General features: G+C 35.8%; 1 protein-coding gene and 1 pseudogene across 2 annotated transcripts; both read right to left on the reverse strand.

Annotated features, from left to right (window-relative positions):
* Window positions 1-1,591: 1,591 nt before the first annotated feature.
* On the reverse strand, window positions 1,592-11,948 carry LOC306867701 (protein SSUH2 homolog; annotated as a pseudogene). The gene is made up of 8 exons (XR_013786125.1): window positions 11,842-11,948; window positions 7,864-7,959; window positions 5,216-5,354; window positions 4,991-5,070; window positions 4,820-4,912; window positions 4,502-4,607; window positions 2,186-2,292; window positions 1,592-1,845 (listed from the first exon to the last, which is right to left on the reverse strand). The product of XR_013786125.1 is annotated as a protein SSUH2 homolog (transcript).
* A 338-nt stretch (window positions 11,949-12,286) lies between these two features.
* LOC306867700 (protein SSUH2 homolog) lies at window positions 12,287-18,850 on the reverse strand. Its single transcript, XM_079413528.1, has 13 exons — window positions 18,806-18,850; window positions 18,466-18,518; window positions 18,152-18,241; window positions 17,992-18,061; window positions 16,848-16,977; window positions 16,702-16,762; window positions 16,490-16,608; window positions 16,342-16,404; window positions 16,168-16,250; window positions 15,389-15,481; window positions 14,879-14,984; window positions 13,786-13,893; window positions 12,287-13,293 (listed from the first exon to the last, which is right to left on the reverse strand). Exons 1-13 carry the CDS (start codon window positions 18,826-18,828, stop codon window positions 13,150-13,152), a joined length of 1,143 nt encoding a protein of 380 aa, XP_079269654.1. The 5' UTR covers window positions 18,829-18,850; the 3' UTR covers window positions 12,287-13,149.

Raw genomic sequence — 18,850 nt, forward strand, 5'->3', positions numbered from 1 at the left:
GTCCAGTGTCATAATGCCCCACGCTGAGAGTGATACTCGGGCAGGTGTGTTGTTTATACGAACTGAGGAGAGTCGAGGTTTGATGGGAACATTAGCTGTCCTCTTCGAAGCCGAAAGTTAACTTTGTAGGCTACTGCCATTATTTTACTATATAGGGTCTATAGTGGGCGCATGTGCAGTAGCCTATATGTACAGGCTTTCTTAGGTTTTATGAAGGTACATTTTAGACCAAGTAAACAAAATGTAAGGACTAAATTGCCCTTACCCTTGCGAAAATTAAACATGGGTTACTACACAAAATAAATAAATAAAAGCATGGTTAGTATATAGTTAAACCATGGTATCCACAAATGTTATTACAATTTTACTGTAATAAAACCACGGTTCAGAAACCCTTAGCCAGGCCTATGTCAGCTATTTAATCTCAATGTACATGTAGGGAGAACACAATAGCTGTACTATTAGCAACACTTCAGGGTTTTAAAATCTTTGTTTTAATTAATTTGGAACTATGGAAATAACGTTGATATTCTAATCACAATAAAAGTGATGTTCAGCCTCTTTTTGGATAAATACATTTACTTAAGACAAGAATTTAATTTAAAGGGAAAATGGCTTTCATACCACAGTGAGAAATGTTAACTCTTCTTCTTCTTCTTGTTTTAAGTATGATCTCACTTACACTGCCCTCCAAAAGTTTGGAAACGCCTTAGAAAAGTGGGGTTTTGGACAATATTGGCATGCATCCTTTTTTATTTGTGATAATTTTGCACTGGTAAGGGACAACACAAACTAGGAAAACATATTTTATTACATAAATAGTTTATACATAGAAAAAAAATGAAATTTTTGATTCATCAAAATATCCAGCATTAGCAGCTATTACAGCTGTGCATAATCTGGGCATCCGAGTTTATTCAAACATTGACTTTGAATTGGCAATCAATTGTTGAAGCTACAGTATTAAAGTGTGCTCACCCAAGAATCTTTTAAAAACCTGTGCCAAGTTTAAACCAGTAACCAGGCATCACAGCTGGCAAAGGGGCATGTCTAACTCTGTCATGTATATTTTGCCATTGTTATGTTTTATTGCTGGTCTTCAATGATAATGTCAAGTTACTTTAATGTATTTGCACCAAAACTTTGCCAGGGGTGTTTCCAAACTTTTGGAGGGCAGTGTAATTCTGATTCTCAGAAAACAAGACTTCATATCTTTATTTTGTATCTCAAATGTGACCCTGGACCACAAAACCAGTCTTGAGTGTCAATTTTTCAAAATTGAGATGTATGAATCATCTGAAAGCTGAATAAATCATTTGTCTATTGATGTATGGTTTGTTAGGATCTGACAATATTTGGCTGAGATACAACTATTTGAAAATCTGGAATGTGAGGTGCAAAAAAATCTAAATATTGAGAAAATCGCCTTTAAAGTTGTCCAAATGAAGTTCATAGCGATGCATATTACTAATCAAAAAATAAGTTTTTATATATTTATGGTAAGAAATTTACAAAATATCTTCATGGAACATGATCTTTACTTAATATCCTAATGATTTTTGGCATAAAAGAAAAATAATAATTTTGACCCATACAATGTATTTTTGGCTATTGCTACAAATATACCCCAGCTACTTAAGACTGGTTTTGTGTCACAAAACACAAAACAAATTCAAAACAAACACAAAAAGTCACAAAACAAATTCAGTTATTACAAAATGCTGCAAGAAGAAGGGTATTTGGTGGCGTGAACTTTATTTTCTCGCCCAAAAACAAAGTAATCGTAGTCTTTCCCACTGTCAGCGTAATATACTGAGTGAGAGGAACCAGCTCGATTGTTTGACGCTGTAAGAGAATAGGAAAATGTCAATGTAACAGAGAATATTAGCTACAGAATATGTCATTTGTATAATCTGATTCCTTTGCGAGCATAAATTGCTAATATTTTAACCTATAAAAGTGGAAAAATAAGTTTTAAACATCAATCTCAATCAAACAGGCCCATATGCACACTTGTTTTCAAAATTTTAAGTTGATCAAGGCAGTGCTTCCACCTAGTGGTCAAATGTGGAACTGCATTGTCACAATGCTCTTTTCAAATTTGGAAAGTCATTTATTTGTTGATTGTATCCATAATTCTGCTGTGCATTTGGTAGCACACACTGCTGGCTCAGTTTCTGCTCACCTGCTGCAGGATCCGGCTCACAGCAGAATATTTTAGCAGGTGATTCTGAATCGCATCTTTTGAGGCATCGCAGATTTCCCGGTCAGGAAAGCCCTCATCGGATAAACCTGCGAACAAGCGATGTGCTTCAATGTATAGGGTATAAACATCTGTGTGCTGTATATATGTATACATATATATAATCACCGGCCACTTTATTAGGTACACCTGTTCAATTGCTTGGTAACATAAATTGCTAATCAGCCAATCACATGGCAGTAACTCAATGCATTTAGGCATCTAGATGTGGTGAAGACGACTTGCTGAAGTTCAAACCGATCATCAGAATGGGGAAGAAAGGGGATTTAAGTGACTTTGAACGTGGAATGGTTGTTGGTGCCAGACGGGCTGGTCTGAGTATTTCAAAAACTGCTGATCTTCTGGGATTTATTTGGGGATTTTCACACACTAATTTATTTTCACGCACAACCATCTCTAGGGTTTACAGAGAATGGTCTGAAAAAGAGAAAATATCCAGTGAGCGGCAGTTGTGTGGACAAAAATACCTTGTTGATGTCAGAGGTCAGAGGAGAATGGGCAGACTGGTTAGAGATGATAGAAAGGCAACAGTAACTCAAATAACCACTCGTTACATCCAAGGTATGCAGAATAGCATCTCTGAACGCACAACACGTCGAACCCTGAAGCAGATGGGCTACAGCAGCAGAAGACCACACCGGGTGCCGCTCCTGTCAGCTAAGAACAGGAAACAGAGGCTACAATTCACACAGGCTCACCAAAATTGGACAATAGAAGATTGGAGAAACGTTGCCTGGTCTGATGAGTCTCGATTTCTGCTGCGACATTCAGATGGTAGAGTCAGAATTTGGCGTGAAGAACATGAAAGCATGGATATGGTTCAGGCTGGTGGTGGTGGTGTAATGGTGTGGGGGATATTTTCTTGGCACACTTTGGGCCCCTTACTACCAATTGAGCATTGTTTAAACGCCACAGCCTACCTGAGTATTGTTTCTGACCATGTCCGTCTCTTTATGACTACAGTGTACCCATCTTCTGATGGCTACTTCCAGCAGGATAATGCACCATGTCACAAAGCTCAAATCATCTCAGACTGGTTTCTTGAACATGACAATGAGTTCACTGTACTAAAATGGTTTTCTGTACCTCCACAGTCACCAGATCTCAATCCAATAGAGCACTTTTGGGATGTGGTGGAACGGGAGATTCGCATCATGGATGTGCAGCCGACAAATCTGCAGCAACTGCATGATGCTATCATGTCAATATGGACCAAAATCTCTGAGGAATGTTTCCAACACCTTGTTGAATCTATGCCACGAAGAATTAAGGCAGTTCTGAAGGCAAAAGGGGGTCCAACCCGGTAACTAGCAAGGTGTACCTAATAAAGTGGCAAGTGAGTGTGTATATATATACACACACACACACACACACACACACACATATATATATATATATATATATATATATTAGTATACACACAGGGCTTAAATTGGAATTTATGTAGGGGGGCTCATGGGGTCTCCGGCTTTTGAGGGGTGCACATGTGTATGCAAAGCCTACAAAATCAATTAACAAACAATTAACAATTATATCGTAACACTTAACAATTATATCAATTGACAAACTGTAAAATAGAACAAGTTGAGAGCCTTCTGTTATGGACACTAAAATGCTGATCAAAATCATTGTAGATGCTCATTTCACTTCTCATTTGTAAGTTGCTTTGGATAAAAGTGTCTGCTAAATGACTAAATGCAAAGCTACATCTGTCTGCAGGATTTTTAAAATCAAATTTAAGACTTTTTAAGACCTGCAGAAATTAATTAAAAAATAAAATTAGTACCATATGAGCAGAGTAGGGCAAAATCTATAGTAACATATTAAACTGTAAAATGACAGTTAAAAACACAATTTAATTACAGTTGAGACACAGATTTTCACAAAACCTCTTTTCTTTTAAAGAAAAGAGATGGGTCAAAAGTCTAAATTATTATATTAATTTAAAACAGCGTTATATGGACAGATGGGGGAAACAGCAGACAGGCTTATTGAAAATCCAATTTGATTCTCTGCCAGTAGGAGTCGCTTTTGGAACTTGGTTCCCTAGAAAACTATAGCCTATAATGTTGAAACTGTACGAGGAAAGTCTGAGTTACCAAGGTAAGCATGTGCCAGTAGCCCCAGACGGCCCCGGCCCAATTTAACCCCTGTATATATATATACAGTATAGGCCTATTTAAATATCTGAGTTATAATGAATTTATCAGTTAGCCCAATTAATGAATGAATGTATACCAGGAGATTTTCATCTACAAAGAACGCTTCTCCAGACACCTTCTCAAACGTCTTCAGCGGGAATTCAGGCACCCGGTTGGGTATAAACACAAACACCTAGTTCTTCCTGTGAAACGGTGTTATGTTATGCACAGCCAACCACATAAAAACAAAGATGAATGGGTCAGATTATTGTTTAGACCAAAACAGGGACTAAAACCGGATCTGAGATCATAAGAACTAGTAACGGACTGATGCATCTACCACAGACAGTGTTTCAGAATAGTAGCTTAACTCATACTTTCAATAAAAAAAACACAATTGTGATGGCACATTTACCATGTAACTGTAAGCTGTATGAAATGCAAAAGGTTTCTGTAACCGTTACACGTGAGGCAGCCTTTGTAACCCTTTCCATGACAAGAAACACACCTGAGAGAAAGAGGTGAGATATTTTATTTTCACATGAGCATATAAAACACATTGTTGGTCAGTTTAATCCTAAATGACCTTTTTCTCCCTCTTCCGTGGCAGGTTGTACACCGTCGGTTGTGACTGTGACCAGACCCGTGACAGAACATACAGCGAGTCTGAATTTGAGCATGATGAGCAAAATCCGATTTACGGTGATAAATTAAGAGTAGGAGGCACATTAGGTAAGATACTCTTTATTTTGAGTTAGTTTTGGTGGTAAGTTATAATATTTATATGAATATATGTTGTTTAAAGGCATACCTTTATGAATGAAGAGTGCGGGACCCTGACTTTCTGAACGGCGTCTGTTCCTACATGACATTTGGAACAAAGGCATTCTTGTCATCTTCAGGTTTAGGGACAAAGTCTGGCGGAGGAGGACAGATTTGATCTGTACAGTCTACAAACAAGAACCCAAGTGAGAAAACAATAACGTAAGCATTTGAGACTGTTGGGTTACAAATGTATAAAATGGTAAATCTAGATTCCAATGTATAACCTGAAAAAGTTATGTACATTGTGGATTGTATAGAGGATGGATATGTCGCAGAGTAAAGTTCGCACACCAACTACAGGGACAGACCAGTGAGAAACCCAGGGAAGAACCGAAGTGCAACAGGCCTCGGGGGCCAACCCTGCGGTGAAGACTCCCTCATAGGCCTTCCCCATCCACTAGTACATCCTTACCTCACTGTTCTTTAGGTGTCGCAGGAATTAAGAAATAGGGAAAGAAGGAACAACAATAGCAGACTCAGATCGAACAAATGATACAACCCTAGTATTTGCAGTCTTTTACAACAAATACTGCTCTGTCGTCTTTTGTTTTCTTTCTTGCTCTGTGCAGATACCACTTGATGGCTGTCCCGAGACCCCACCTCCTCACCTGCGTATGAAGCCACAGCCTCTAAAAGACAACTAGACCCACTGCCGAGCCAACTGTCACAGAAAACAGAACAAACAAAAAAATAAATAAAATAAAATACACAATGCAGAGAATCACATACGAGAACTTCAGTCATCCATCAACATGATCAAGATTGCTGTACTAGTAATCATCATGGACGTCTCACAAAGTGTAGACTCCAGAAACAACATATACTTGATGAATCTGTCAAGAAAAGCCTTGTTTGCTGGAAAGAACGTTTGCATGCCACACCAGCCTTCAGTAGGAGCAGGAATCCCATCGGTGGCCATTGATCAAGTCAGAAGCTTATCGAATTATGTACAGAAACTGGCCAATGATACGGCTTTGGCCCTGGGTAACATCACGGACACCCTCGCTTCTCACAAGATAATGATCTTACAGAACGGAGTGGCCTTAGATTACATTCTTGCAGCGCAAGGGGGAGCCTGCACCATTATCGGCCCTGAGTGCTGCACCAGGTTAATGGATCCAACAGAGGACTTGAACAAAATCCAACAAGACATTCTTGATCTTTCAGCAAAATTATACCAGATGACTGAAGATAATTTTTCATGGTCTGGAAACTTGTTAGTATGAAGTGTTTCATTCAACAAATGACCCACGCCCATCACGAGGAAATGACAGAAAAGACTATTACCCGTAAGAACTTCACGGACCCTAGCTGCATGTTTTGTTTCTGTGTCAGCATGCCGTTCGTCACTACAGACAATCAAAACAGATCAAGTGCTATGTGCCTGTAATGATCACAGGTTACAAGAAAGAACTTTTAAGTGTCTAAATTTGTATTTTGTGAGTTATTAGAACTCTCAAAGGGGGAACTGTTGGATTACAAATGTATAAAATGGTAAATCTACGTTCCAATGTAATAGTATACAAACTGAAAAAGTTATGCACATTGCATTTTACATTTTGAGCTAAAGATGATGGCATTCTAAGAAGATCAAATCAGGCAGCCCAGGTGTCTGAGACATTAACCTTTTGTCTGTATGCACTTCCTGACCCAAGTTAAAGGTGAATGCTAAGTTCAAGGCACATCTCTATGATAATGTGAAGGTATGGGCGATACGGTCAGGCTGATTGGATTAGCACCTATGCATTTGAATGACACGGTTATGCTGATGAGGTCAGGTCTGGGGAAATTCTGGTAATGGGCTGATTCTTGTACTGCATTTGCATGCTTTGTTTAGATTGTCTCCACCTCTATGTATCCCTCCCCCTTGAAAGGTATAAACTCTACTGTGCTGAGCTATAGTCAGACTTGGATGACTGCAGCGACGCACAGCGAGTTCTCAATAAAGAGTAACTTCTGCTTGAAAGAAATCCCAAGGTCTCCTGGCCTCTGGTGAGATACACGCACGGAGAAGGCGAAGATAGATTCAAATAGTCTTTTAATAAATCCATAATAGGGCAAACACAGGCAGACATGCGCACATAGCACACAGCATGGACGTAGTAGACCAGACTGCAAACAGAGAACAGAACACCACTAATATAGAAGAGCAAATAAGGATAATTAACCAGACACACCTGAACCAAATCACACAAACAATCAGAGACAGAAACTAGGTCACACAGAGCACATGAGGGATGAAAACAGAACAAAAGTCCAATGGGGTGTGATGGCATATATAATAATGATATATAATATATACAATATATTAACATTAATACATGTATAATAATGATATTTTTATGATTATTATTGCCTTGATAATAATTATTATAATAATAAAATATTGTTATTATTATGTCTTAGTGCATATAATAGTGTATTATAATAAAAGTATCAAAATAATAATATTAACAATAATTAATTAGTAGTAGTAGTAGTACTAGTAGTATTATAATAATATCGTCTTAGTAATAATAATAAGAGGAATGCCATTATACAAATCAGGATCAAACTGATTTTCGTCTTTGTTTCAGGTTGTAATTGTTTTCATTCTATCTTTGTATATGGGTGTTTCACGTGAAAGTATTTCACCTCCGCCCGTGTGTTCCTCACAGCCTGTTACACTGCCCAGCCAGCCTGGAGGCGGAGCAGACGGACCCTCCTCTGGAAGGCTGGGGTCGAAAGTGTCTGCAGCAAGAGAGAGAGAGATTATGACATTTCTGATGTATCCAAGAGCAGCTTGTTCCAGTATCAACATCCTTTGTTGGTCCTGAAACAACATTCCTATCAAACAGTCGCTGCCTTAAACCAGAGACCAATTTTTTTTCCAAGTAGTAAAACTTAATCATCATCCTTGTTGATCCTGGAACATCATCAGGGATACTGGAATTTTTGTCAACCTGTTAGATTTTAGCGCCTTAAACACACTGTTGACATTCACAATACTGTTTTTTTTTTTTTTCACCTCTGTAGTGAATGGGTGCCGTCCGAATGAGAGTCCAAACATCTGATAAAAACATCACAATAATCCACATGTAATCCAGTCCATCAATTAATGTCTTTTGAAGTGCAAGAAACAAACTCTGCTTCCATTTTCTATCCATAATATTGCTTTCTCCAGTGAAAAAGTAATCTCGTCTGAATCAGGAGAGAAATATGCACCGATCAAGCACTGTTTAAAAGCATAAACAGTCTAAAACGGATCTACACAAACATATGTGAGGATTTAGATGTGAGAAAACAACAGCAGATGGACTTTTTCACTGGAGGAAGTTTTATTATGGATAGTGACAATTTAATGTTAAAATATCTAAACGATGGATTTGTCACGTACAAACAAAGTTTTTCATTTCATAAGATATTAATTGGTCTACTGGAGTGTTGTGGATTGCTTGTGATGTTTTTATCACATGTTTGGACTCTCATTCTGACGGCACCCATCCACTGCTGAGCAACTGATAAACCTACATTTCTCCAAATCTGTTCCAAAGAATAAACAAATTCACCCGAGGGTGGGCAAATTTTCAGCAAATTTTCATTTTGGGGTGAACTACCCCTTTAATTAAGACAAGTTGCATTGCTAGGCAACAGAATACTGTCAACGAGTTGGCAGCTGTTCATTAAGTCATTAGTGTTCTTTCCCTCAGCAGTGCTTGTCTGAATGCATCGGTGAGTTATATATACTTCACACAAACATCTTGTTACGTTCGTGAACAATGCCGCTAACAAGTGGATATAAATATAAACTGGACTGGGTTTCCTTCAATAGAGCTCGTGCTTCAGATTTAGCGTGAAGAATGGGCAAAATCAGGCCTGTATGCCAGAGAAACAATGCCCTCAAAATATACAGCAGCGGTGAATGATGGGAGGAGCAGGTCGTCTCTGATACAATTCAAACGCTAATTTAGCAATGCACATTCATCACAATTTTATAGCTATGAAAAAAATGAGATTGTTCTTTGTGGTGAATGGTTGCCTACATTTAGCTTTTTACTTCTGGTAATGTATTTAAGCTTCAAAATTCATTAAAGGTGTGTTCATTAACATGTAAGAATCATAAACTTTTGTTGGTCACGGAGGTTATTTTCTGGAATAACCCAAAAGCCAATGGAAAAATCTTATTGGGTTTTTGTTGAGGGAAATATAGACTTCAGGTCAGGCTACAAATATACGTCATTACTGCAGCATTCAATGGCTCTGTCCCAGTTGGCACACTTGATGTGTACTTGCAGACTAGTCGTTCTAACATAGTCTGGTGTCTAATAATAGCGCTGCACAAATAAAATGCACCGGTAACCGAAATAAAACAATTGCTTCTGTCTAGATGAATTCAATTGGCCGCTGTGCCTTTAAGAAGCTGGTACATGATTAATTGTGCTCCTGCTGACAGACATGCGCTGCTACTTTGTGAAGCAGAGATCTATTTAACAAACAGGATACGTTCAATTTTAAGATAAAACAGTTTCAGAGAGCACATTTTTCCTCGGAATGCAGTTTCGCTCTTGCGATAAGTGAAGTTAAAAAAAAGTTCAATTAGATAACAGAGTATTATGCACAAGTTATACAATAAACACGTCGTACCTAAGATTGGTTTAATGTTATTGCTGAAAAGTACTAAAGCTTTCATCTTAACTTTATGACAGAATTCTGTAATTATTTCCTCACCATCATGTTGTTCCAAAACTGTATGAGCTTCACAAAAAAATGTTTTTTCATACTATTGAAGTCAATGGCTACCATCAACTGTTCAGTTGCCAACATTCTTCAAAACATCTTCTTTTGTGTTCAACAGAAGATAGAAACTCATACAGGTTCGGAACAAGCGGAGGGTGAGTAAATAATGACAGAATTGTTCATTTTTGGGTGAACTGTCCCTTTAACTCTGTTGAACGCAGACCTTAATGAGCCTGCAACACTTGCAGTTTGAATAAAAGGGCGTTTAAAGAGAATTACAAATGTGTTTTTTATTTTAAATACATGACATTCAGGTTTCAATAGAAATTATAATAAAGTATATTTTAATGATAAATGCTTGTCAGTACATTCAGCATCACACTTTAACCATATCTCATTGTAATTATTAAATTTCATATAAAAATGTACTTAATTTGGTCAAAAAGCAACCTCAGGTTGTACGTATTGCATTTAATATAAATGTAAACGTTCAATTGATTGTAACTAGCGTGCAATTTCATGTACATTCATTACACCCTAAAAAGTAATTATTGCGTTACTTGGTTACTTTTAATGGAAAGTAATGCGTTATGTTACTTTCACATTACATTTTCACATCTGGGCTGTGCTTTATTGCTTGTTTTTAATATGAAAATTCTCAGGGGAGCTGTCAGTCAGTAACTTGCGTTACTTATTTGAAAAAGTAACTCATATAATTTCTTGTAAATTGAAAAGTAATGCATTACTAGTTACTTTAAAAAGTAATCCGATTACTTAACTTGTGTTACTTATAATGCATTAGCCCCAACACTGATACATATTAAAAATATGCTAGTGTATGTTTTTCACGAGGGTTATATGAGTCTTAAAAATGTGAAACGACTATGATGAGATATCATATTAATGAATGTTACTACATTTTTCCAGTTTGAGTGCATATAGTTCCCTCTTCAATTAAGCTTAGTTCTCAAAACACCATTTTTAAACACTTTTAGTCAATTATTTCCAAGTAGAAAATGACGTTTTGTTAAATCACATTAAAATCTTATATCTTGCCATTTAAGAGTGGAAATAACAATATTTTTGTTGATTCTTTTTTTAAATAACGTTAAATACTAATTAGGATTCTGCACTGTTTGTTCACTATATAGTCACACAAACTGTGGCATTGATCGTGTGAACTCATTTTGTGCAAAAGGTCAGCTTTCCTTCCTTCCATTGAAGTCCATGAGATACATAAGCTACTAGATAACTTGGATGTTTTGCACAACTAAAGCATAGTAATTCTTACTCAGTTAAACTTTCACTCATGTAGCCTAATGCTGGTCGAATTAAATTACAGTTAGCAGTGGCTTACAGTTAATATCAGGCTACAGCACTGAAAAGGTTAAGTGTTTTCGTCAGTTTCTGTTGTTTTTTAATCAAAACAGACGTCCACGTGGTTGACAGCCGTCCAAGATCCTCAACAAAACTGTTATTTATTAAGTGTTTTGCAAAGTGAATTTGTTGAAAATGAGTTTAGCACTTTAGCAGCTTTGGATAAAGTTTTGTTTTGCAGAATGAACGTTTTTGCTGCAAAACCCGCTTGATTTAAAAAAGTTAGCAGTTTCTTGCCCAAATTGAAGTAAACTTTAACGCAAAATAAATAATTTAAACTAAACTAATCTCTAAAATTGTAATATAATCACTTAAAATGTTTCGGGATATATTGAGTGTTGTAATGACTAAATGCATTACTTTTTGTAGGCTTTACTACATGCTACAGATACGAACCATTTCGTTTCTTGCAAGCTATTCAGACTAGACAATAATCGCAGTTTATGTTAAAGTAAAACTTTTAAGGTAATAAAACAACAAAAGACCGTTATGCACGTTTTTCAGCAGTCATTTACACACCTGTATATTCGTCTTTGTCATCCATAACGCACAAAAAATGCTGGTGAGCCTGTTTCACAATGATCTTGGTTCCGGCAGCGCTTCCCGTTTATGTTTACTGAGTTTTTCCTCAGTTTTGAACTCTAAAAACTGGACAGTAATGAAGAAACGCCCACAATAATGTTCTGGCAGCCTGGATTAATGAAGCGCCTGATACAACTCACAGATGACAGAATCCTTAAAGGTACAGTACACTCTAAAATAACACAGCTACTCGCCTTCGTGTCGTCGCTATAACTCCAGTGACCGACCGCGTCGATCTTAATTTGCTCATACTGAATAAAAAGAAAGAAAGAAGAAGAAAAACATCCAATGAAAGTGGATGGAGACTCATGCTGCCACTTCAGTGTGTGTTTTGCAAAGAAAGAAACTGGTACAGCTCTGGAAGGATATGAGAGATATGAGTAGAATCTTAGAAAAGTAGAGTTTATTTGATTAGGACAGTATAGGATTAGCCATAGTGCAACAACGAAAGGCCTACACATTACTGTAACATAAAACTAAGCAAAAAATGTGTGTAATGTATTAAAAACATTTTTTTAACATGATAGACTGTCATAATTGTCTGTGTAACAACTATCATAATAAGTGTTCTTTATGAGCATACATGGTGAAATTAGTAAAAAAATAAAAAAAGGAAAGAAAGACTGAAAAAAGAAACGAAACAATGCTGTAACATAATATTTTACCCAAAATCAATGGACAAAAAAATAAGAATTTCCACCACAGAAAGTCAACCGTGACTTTTTATCTAACAATTTTGACATTTCTTATCAGAATTACAAGTTTATTTCTCGCAATTGCAAGTTTGCATGGGAAAACTGAGAAACGTCAGAATTGCCAAGTTTTTATCTTGCAATTCTGACTCTTTCTTTTTTTTTCAAAATTGCAAAAAAAAACAAAAAAAAGACGAAACTGAGACATACACTATAAAAATAAAAACTGCGAGGAAAACAAAAAAACAAAAACAAAAAAAAAAAACAATATTTTGTCCTGTGGTGGAAACAAGCTTCTGTACTTAAAAAAACAACAACAACAAACAAACAACAAAAAAAAATGTTTTGTTTGTTTTTTTTCCCTTTGATTTTGGGGTGAAAAACAGATGCTCTATATGTTCTATCGAGTACATTCTACGTTCCATCTTTTTCTAATTGTCTTCCAGTATCTTTGTAATAATCTGAAAGGTGTTTAACCATTAATATGAAGATGATATAACTGTTTTGCAGGTGTAACGGACAGTAACGGCCGCACAGGCATAATACAGCATGTCTAAAGGACGGAGCAACAGCAGCATTTGACAGGATAATCTTTGGTGTAGACTTTATGTTCGGTTCCATATACAAAATAAATGTGGGTTTTCTCATTCCAGGTGTAATGCACTCGCGTGATGGGAAGGAGCTCAATGGTCTGCCTCTAGAAAAAAAACAACAAACAAAACGAGTTAACACATGCTTTGTCTCCATATGATATCAAATATTCCACATCAGTTACCCTTTACATATAGCATTTCTTGCTGTTTTACTATTAATACTTTTAGAGAACTTTCTACTTCAAAGAGTTTCTCAAGAATTTATTGTGAATTTTATGTTACAAGACTTTTTTGTTGTTTTTCAGTTTTGTTTTGTTTGTTTAATATAGGTAAAGTTAAATAGGCAGTGAGTGGTTTTCTATTTCTTGTCATCGTTTGTGTCTAGTTTGTATGAATATATGGCACTGTTCAGACTTGCTTTCGGTCAATCACAAGCTCTAATCTGTTTTCTTTTAGGATTCCATGGGACTGAGCCAACAGGAAGCAGTCGTTTAATTCATTCCCAGAAGAGCCTCTGAGATGTGCCCTTAAAGAGACACGCGCAGGTTTTTGGTGTTTCATCAGAAGTGTTTGATTTGTTTTAACAGAATAATTACCTGTTGCAGAATACGGCAAGTGGTGGCGAACTGAGCCTGATGCTCCCTCACGCCACTTTCAGACGCAGCGTTCACAGAGCTGTCTGGAAAACTCACAACTGGATAAACCTGCAGTCATGATGCAAAGCTTCAGTGTCACAGCCAAACAAACAAGGTTATGTTGTCAAATAACTGTTGGTCAGAAATAATCGGCCAACAAAAAAAAATAGCTTATACATTTCTCATTATGCTATATTATCACCAAATATTGGATTCAATTCTGCAACATTTTTTTTCAATAAAAAGGTTTTGTTTCTTTTTGGTGGTGAATGATTGGAAGCCTCATTTATCTGAGCTTATTCACCACATCTTTTGAGTGAATATTGTCAAATGTTTGACTAAAAAACTAAGGATCACCCAGTTCCAAAAATACAATTGTATAAAATAAAAAAAAAACAAACAAAAAACCCTCTATATATATATGTATAATACTGTACCTTTGCTAATTAAAAGAATATTGTTGACAAAAAATAAATAAAATTGACAAAAAGACTGAATTTGTTAATAATATTTAGCATAATTATAGATTTACAATTTAATTTTTATTTATATAAATTAGGTAAAGGATTTTCAGCACAAGGATTATTTTGTATGTCATGTATTTTTCAAAATATGTATCATAATTTAAAATATTACATGTTGTTATGTATATATTATATACTTATTTTAGTTTTTCATGATCATTTACAACCTTTTTAAGCTTAGAATTAAACAGGCCATTTTTTGCATATGAAATGATCAACAGTTTTGAACTCTTATGCAATCTCAAACATTTGCCTGCATATTTAACATACATGGATATGGATATGAACAGAAATAATCAGAGATTTTGTTAAAAACGGACTTCGCTGACAACTTGTGGATTATAAATGCAGAGCAGTAGGTGCTACATGGCAGGTCAAGTTTATGTTTCAACAATTTGTAGTTTCAATAAATGGCCTTTTTGGACTGCTTTTGACTTCTGAAGTTGCGATATGTTTTCATAGTTCCCAAACGACAGAAAATGCATCATGTTATCACTCCTTTAAATAACAAAGCAATTGTTTTTGCTCACCATTGGAGCCATATCAGTAAGAAGTTTCTCTCCGTTAATTTGATCAAGAAGCGCAACCGGGAATCCCGAGCCCTTGTCAATCACAGCCACATGCACGTTGTTCTTCCTGAGAAGATAAAAGGTGTGGGGGAAAATAAATGAATGTATTAAAAAATTGTGCTGTCAAAAGATTAATCGCGATTAATCGCATCCAAAATAAAAGTTTTTGTTTACATAATATATGTGTGAGTATACTGTGTATATTTATTATGTATATATAAATACATACACATACAGTATATATTTTGAAAATATTTACATGTAAATATATTTATATTTTTCTACTTTAAATATATTTAATATATAAACATAACACATATTTCTTAAATATATACATGCATGTATACACACATATATTATTTAAACAAAAACTTTTATTTTGGATGCGATTAATTGTTTGGCAGCACTAATAAAAAAAGTTCATTAGCTTGTTTGTACACAGTGAACTTGTGAAAATATTAGTTGTCTCACCATGTAATTTTAAGTTTGATGAAGCAGAGGAGCTTTCCTTGACCTTTGCATGTTTGGCACGTGATTGAACCGACTCCTCCACAGGAATGACACCTAGAATACAGATCATTTAATGAGCTCAATATTCTTACATTTAACAAAGAAAATGTAACAGGTTTTGACCCATAAAATCCTGCAAATGCCACAACAATGACACTGGGGTGTTCTGGGTGGTTGCTAAGGTGCTCTGAGCGGTTATCAGTGTATTGTTAATGTGGTTACTAGGGATTCTGCTGGATATTTTACACTAGTAGTTGGATTTACTTATGGATTTACATACTTATGGAACAGCATTGCCACCTTGAAGTAAAAATTATAAAGATAATTCTGAGGAGGAAAAAACCTAAAATAAGAAAAAATCAGTAAAGTGATATTTGTGTATTGAATATATTGTGTGTTTTAGCACTAGAACTCTATATTGACCAATTAGCATACGAGCCTAAATGTACTCATCAATTTTTGGAGAAATTTCATGTAATGTTGTATTTTATAGAAAATTAAATGTAAAAAACAAAAAAGCAAAAGAGCCAAAAAAATTACATAAATAACTAACGCAAATGAAATAAATGAATTAAATTAAATTAAATTAAATTAAATTAAATTAAATTAAATTAAATTAAATTAAATTAAATTAAATTAAATTAAATTAAGCAGTACTGGCTTTTCTATATTTAAGAAATCTTTAATATGAAATATATATATATAAATAAATTAATTGATTAAAAAGGTTGACTTCATACTTAATCATGCCAGAGCCCTGACACATAATACAGCGTTGATCGGATGCAGTACGACCCATGCCACTGCAGGATCCACATCGAGTCTGTAACAATAGAAGCATTATAATGAAACAACAGACAGAAAATACAGAAGGAAGTATTAAAAAACCCATCTGATCGTCATATGGTACTTACCCTGCCTGAATTTACACATCTACTGCAAGCAGATCTACCGAGATTCAGACATGAATGACAACCCTGTATTTCGAATTCAACAACAACAAAATTAATCAACATTCATTTTCAATAAACTTGATGAATGAAAGACTGAAGAAAGTTTTACTTTGACAGAGGATGAGTGAGGAACGCGGACGGCTTTCTTGCAGTCTTGGAAGAGGGAAGGAATGGGCACCGGGATGCTCCACGGAGCAGGAGCCACTCCGAAACCATCCACCACCTGACCTGATAAATGAAGGGACATACATATTTAAACATACAATTTCATTTCATTTTAGAATGATATATAAATATACGGTTTAGAATGACTTTACTCACCATTGTATGGTTCACTGTCCCATTCTGTTGTTCTGGACTCAGTAAAAGTCTCCAACCGGTACTATTAGTAAAACAGGTATCCAAGATAAATGTAAGCATGCTGCTACATCTAGCTGGATGTGATGTATGTGAATGTCGCTGCTCACCCGATATGTGTTGAGGGACTGCAGGTCTGTGAACATCATCTGTTTGGCTGGTTTAGAGCTGTAACAGCATTTGCTGCTGGCATATTTTATGAAGGCCTCCTGAGCGAGTTCTTCAGTGATCGCAGGAATGCTGAGGACATGAAGTGTGAACTTCAGCTGGGTTTGCAGCTTTTGACCAGTCATTTACAACGTTACATTTTCAAAATACTCATGAATGAAACTGCATGCATGCAAGAATGCACGAAGGAATGAATGAATGAACCATTTAAAGAACATTATCATTACTTAAATAAACATTAACTAAAATAAAATAAAACATTTAAAACTTATTTTATTTTAACGAGTCGCCAAAGAAACATTTCTCATTTTCGTTTAGCTGAAGTACTAAACTTGAAAAACTGAAATTAAAACCTAATAAAAACTACAGACATATTTAAAAAAAAACTATTAAAATGACATAAAAATATAACAAAATTAATAAAGCATAAACAGAAAATAAAAAAAATAAAACTTAAAATAATATATCAATGATACTAAAATATCACTGATGCGTATGCTGCACAAAATAAACAATAACACAAAAAATAAGATTTGTTTACGCTTACATCTAAAAATGTATAATTTTTTTTTATCCTTACATTTATTTCTGTAACCTACTTATTTTTTATGTATTTATTTAGTCTTTTTTATTTTTTTTAATGGCTGATCACTTAAAGTTTCTCTTCTTTTTTTTATCTGGTTAAGCTCCATTTATATATGCTTGCACTATCAATTGAGTCTATGTTACAGTGTTCAATGACTCAGAAACAGGGTGGAGTTGAATAAATAAATCCAGAATTGCCTCATTCAAGCATGACAAGAAAACCAGTTTAGCAAAGCGGGGGGGGGGGGGGGGGGGGGGGGGGGGGGGGGGGGCAAAAACCCCACAAAAAACAATGTGATCAACTAATAAGACAACGCTAGACAAAGGATAGGGATGATGAATATAGGTTATTCATCAGGGAAAATTATTTTAAAAGTATTTTAGTCCTAATGTGTCAGAAGAGAACGCATGGAGCATGCACTAGGTTTGTGTATTTTACCACTGAAGTGGTTTAAACTGATATCTTGAATGGTTTTATTGCTTAATTGCTGGAGTTCTTACTCAAAGCGTCTCTCTGGAGCTCTGGATGGGGCTTGTGGCTGCGCCGATCCAAAATCTGACGGTGGAATAACTGCGCATGCAATAATAAAAAAATCACAGTCACATTCATTACCAACATTTTACTCTTAGTTTCAGCTGAAGCTACCGAAGCTCTTCTCACCATTAGGTCCCAAACTCTCATATCCAGGAACGACAGGCATCAAATCTGCAGGAGGGGCCGTCGCCCCATCTTTTGGCACTGTGTTTGGATCTGAATAATGCATATCATACATTTATTTCAACATATCTTCTCTTTTTTCAGCAGTTATTCATGCCACGAGGATAGAAAGGGACAGGAAACATGTTTCTCTGCTGACTGAAGCTTTTGCTTCAATGAGATGAACTATTTTAAAGTGCACTTAAAATATGAATATGCAAATTATATAGACTTTAAAGTGAACTGCTGAAGGTTAAGAGATATTGATTGATGATTACCTGCATAAGATCCAGCAGGACAAGATGGACCAGAGTGAGCGTCATCCTGGTCACTATACGAAAACAAAACAAATGTTTTTATTAACTTATTAACCACACCGCATGAATAAAGGTCGACACCACAGCCTCAGCCGTGAGAAAAAAGACACTTCAATGCCTTAACAAGTCCTTATTTAGCGACTGAAGGCTTAGTTCTTCATCTTTTATCGCGATTTCCAAGGTTCAGAAGATTTTAGAGGTAGTTTTATAGAAATGACTGGCGATTCTCAGTTAAAACGCAGCATTGCTGTTGTTTCCAAGGAGCTTCGCTTCATAATTTAGTGTATTTTGCCAAACTTACCTCAGCAGATGCGTCCTGTCCATCCTTGCTAGCTGTGAACTTTCG

This window comes from Barbus barbus (genome assembly GCF_936440315.1).
Source record: "Barbus barbus genome assembly, chromosome: 49".
NCBI lineage: Eukaryota > Metazoa > Chordata > Actinopteri > Cypriniformes > Cyprinidae > Barbus > Barbus barbus.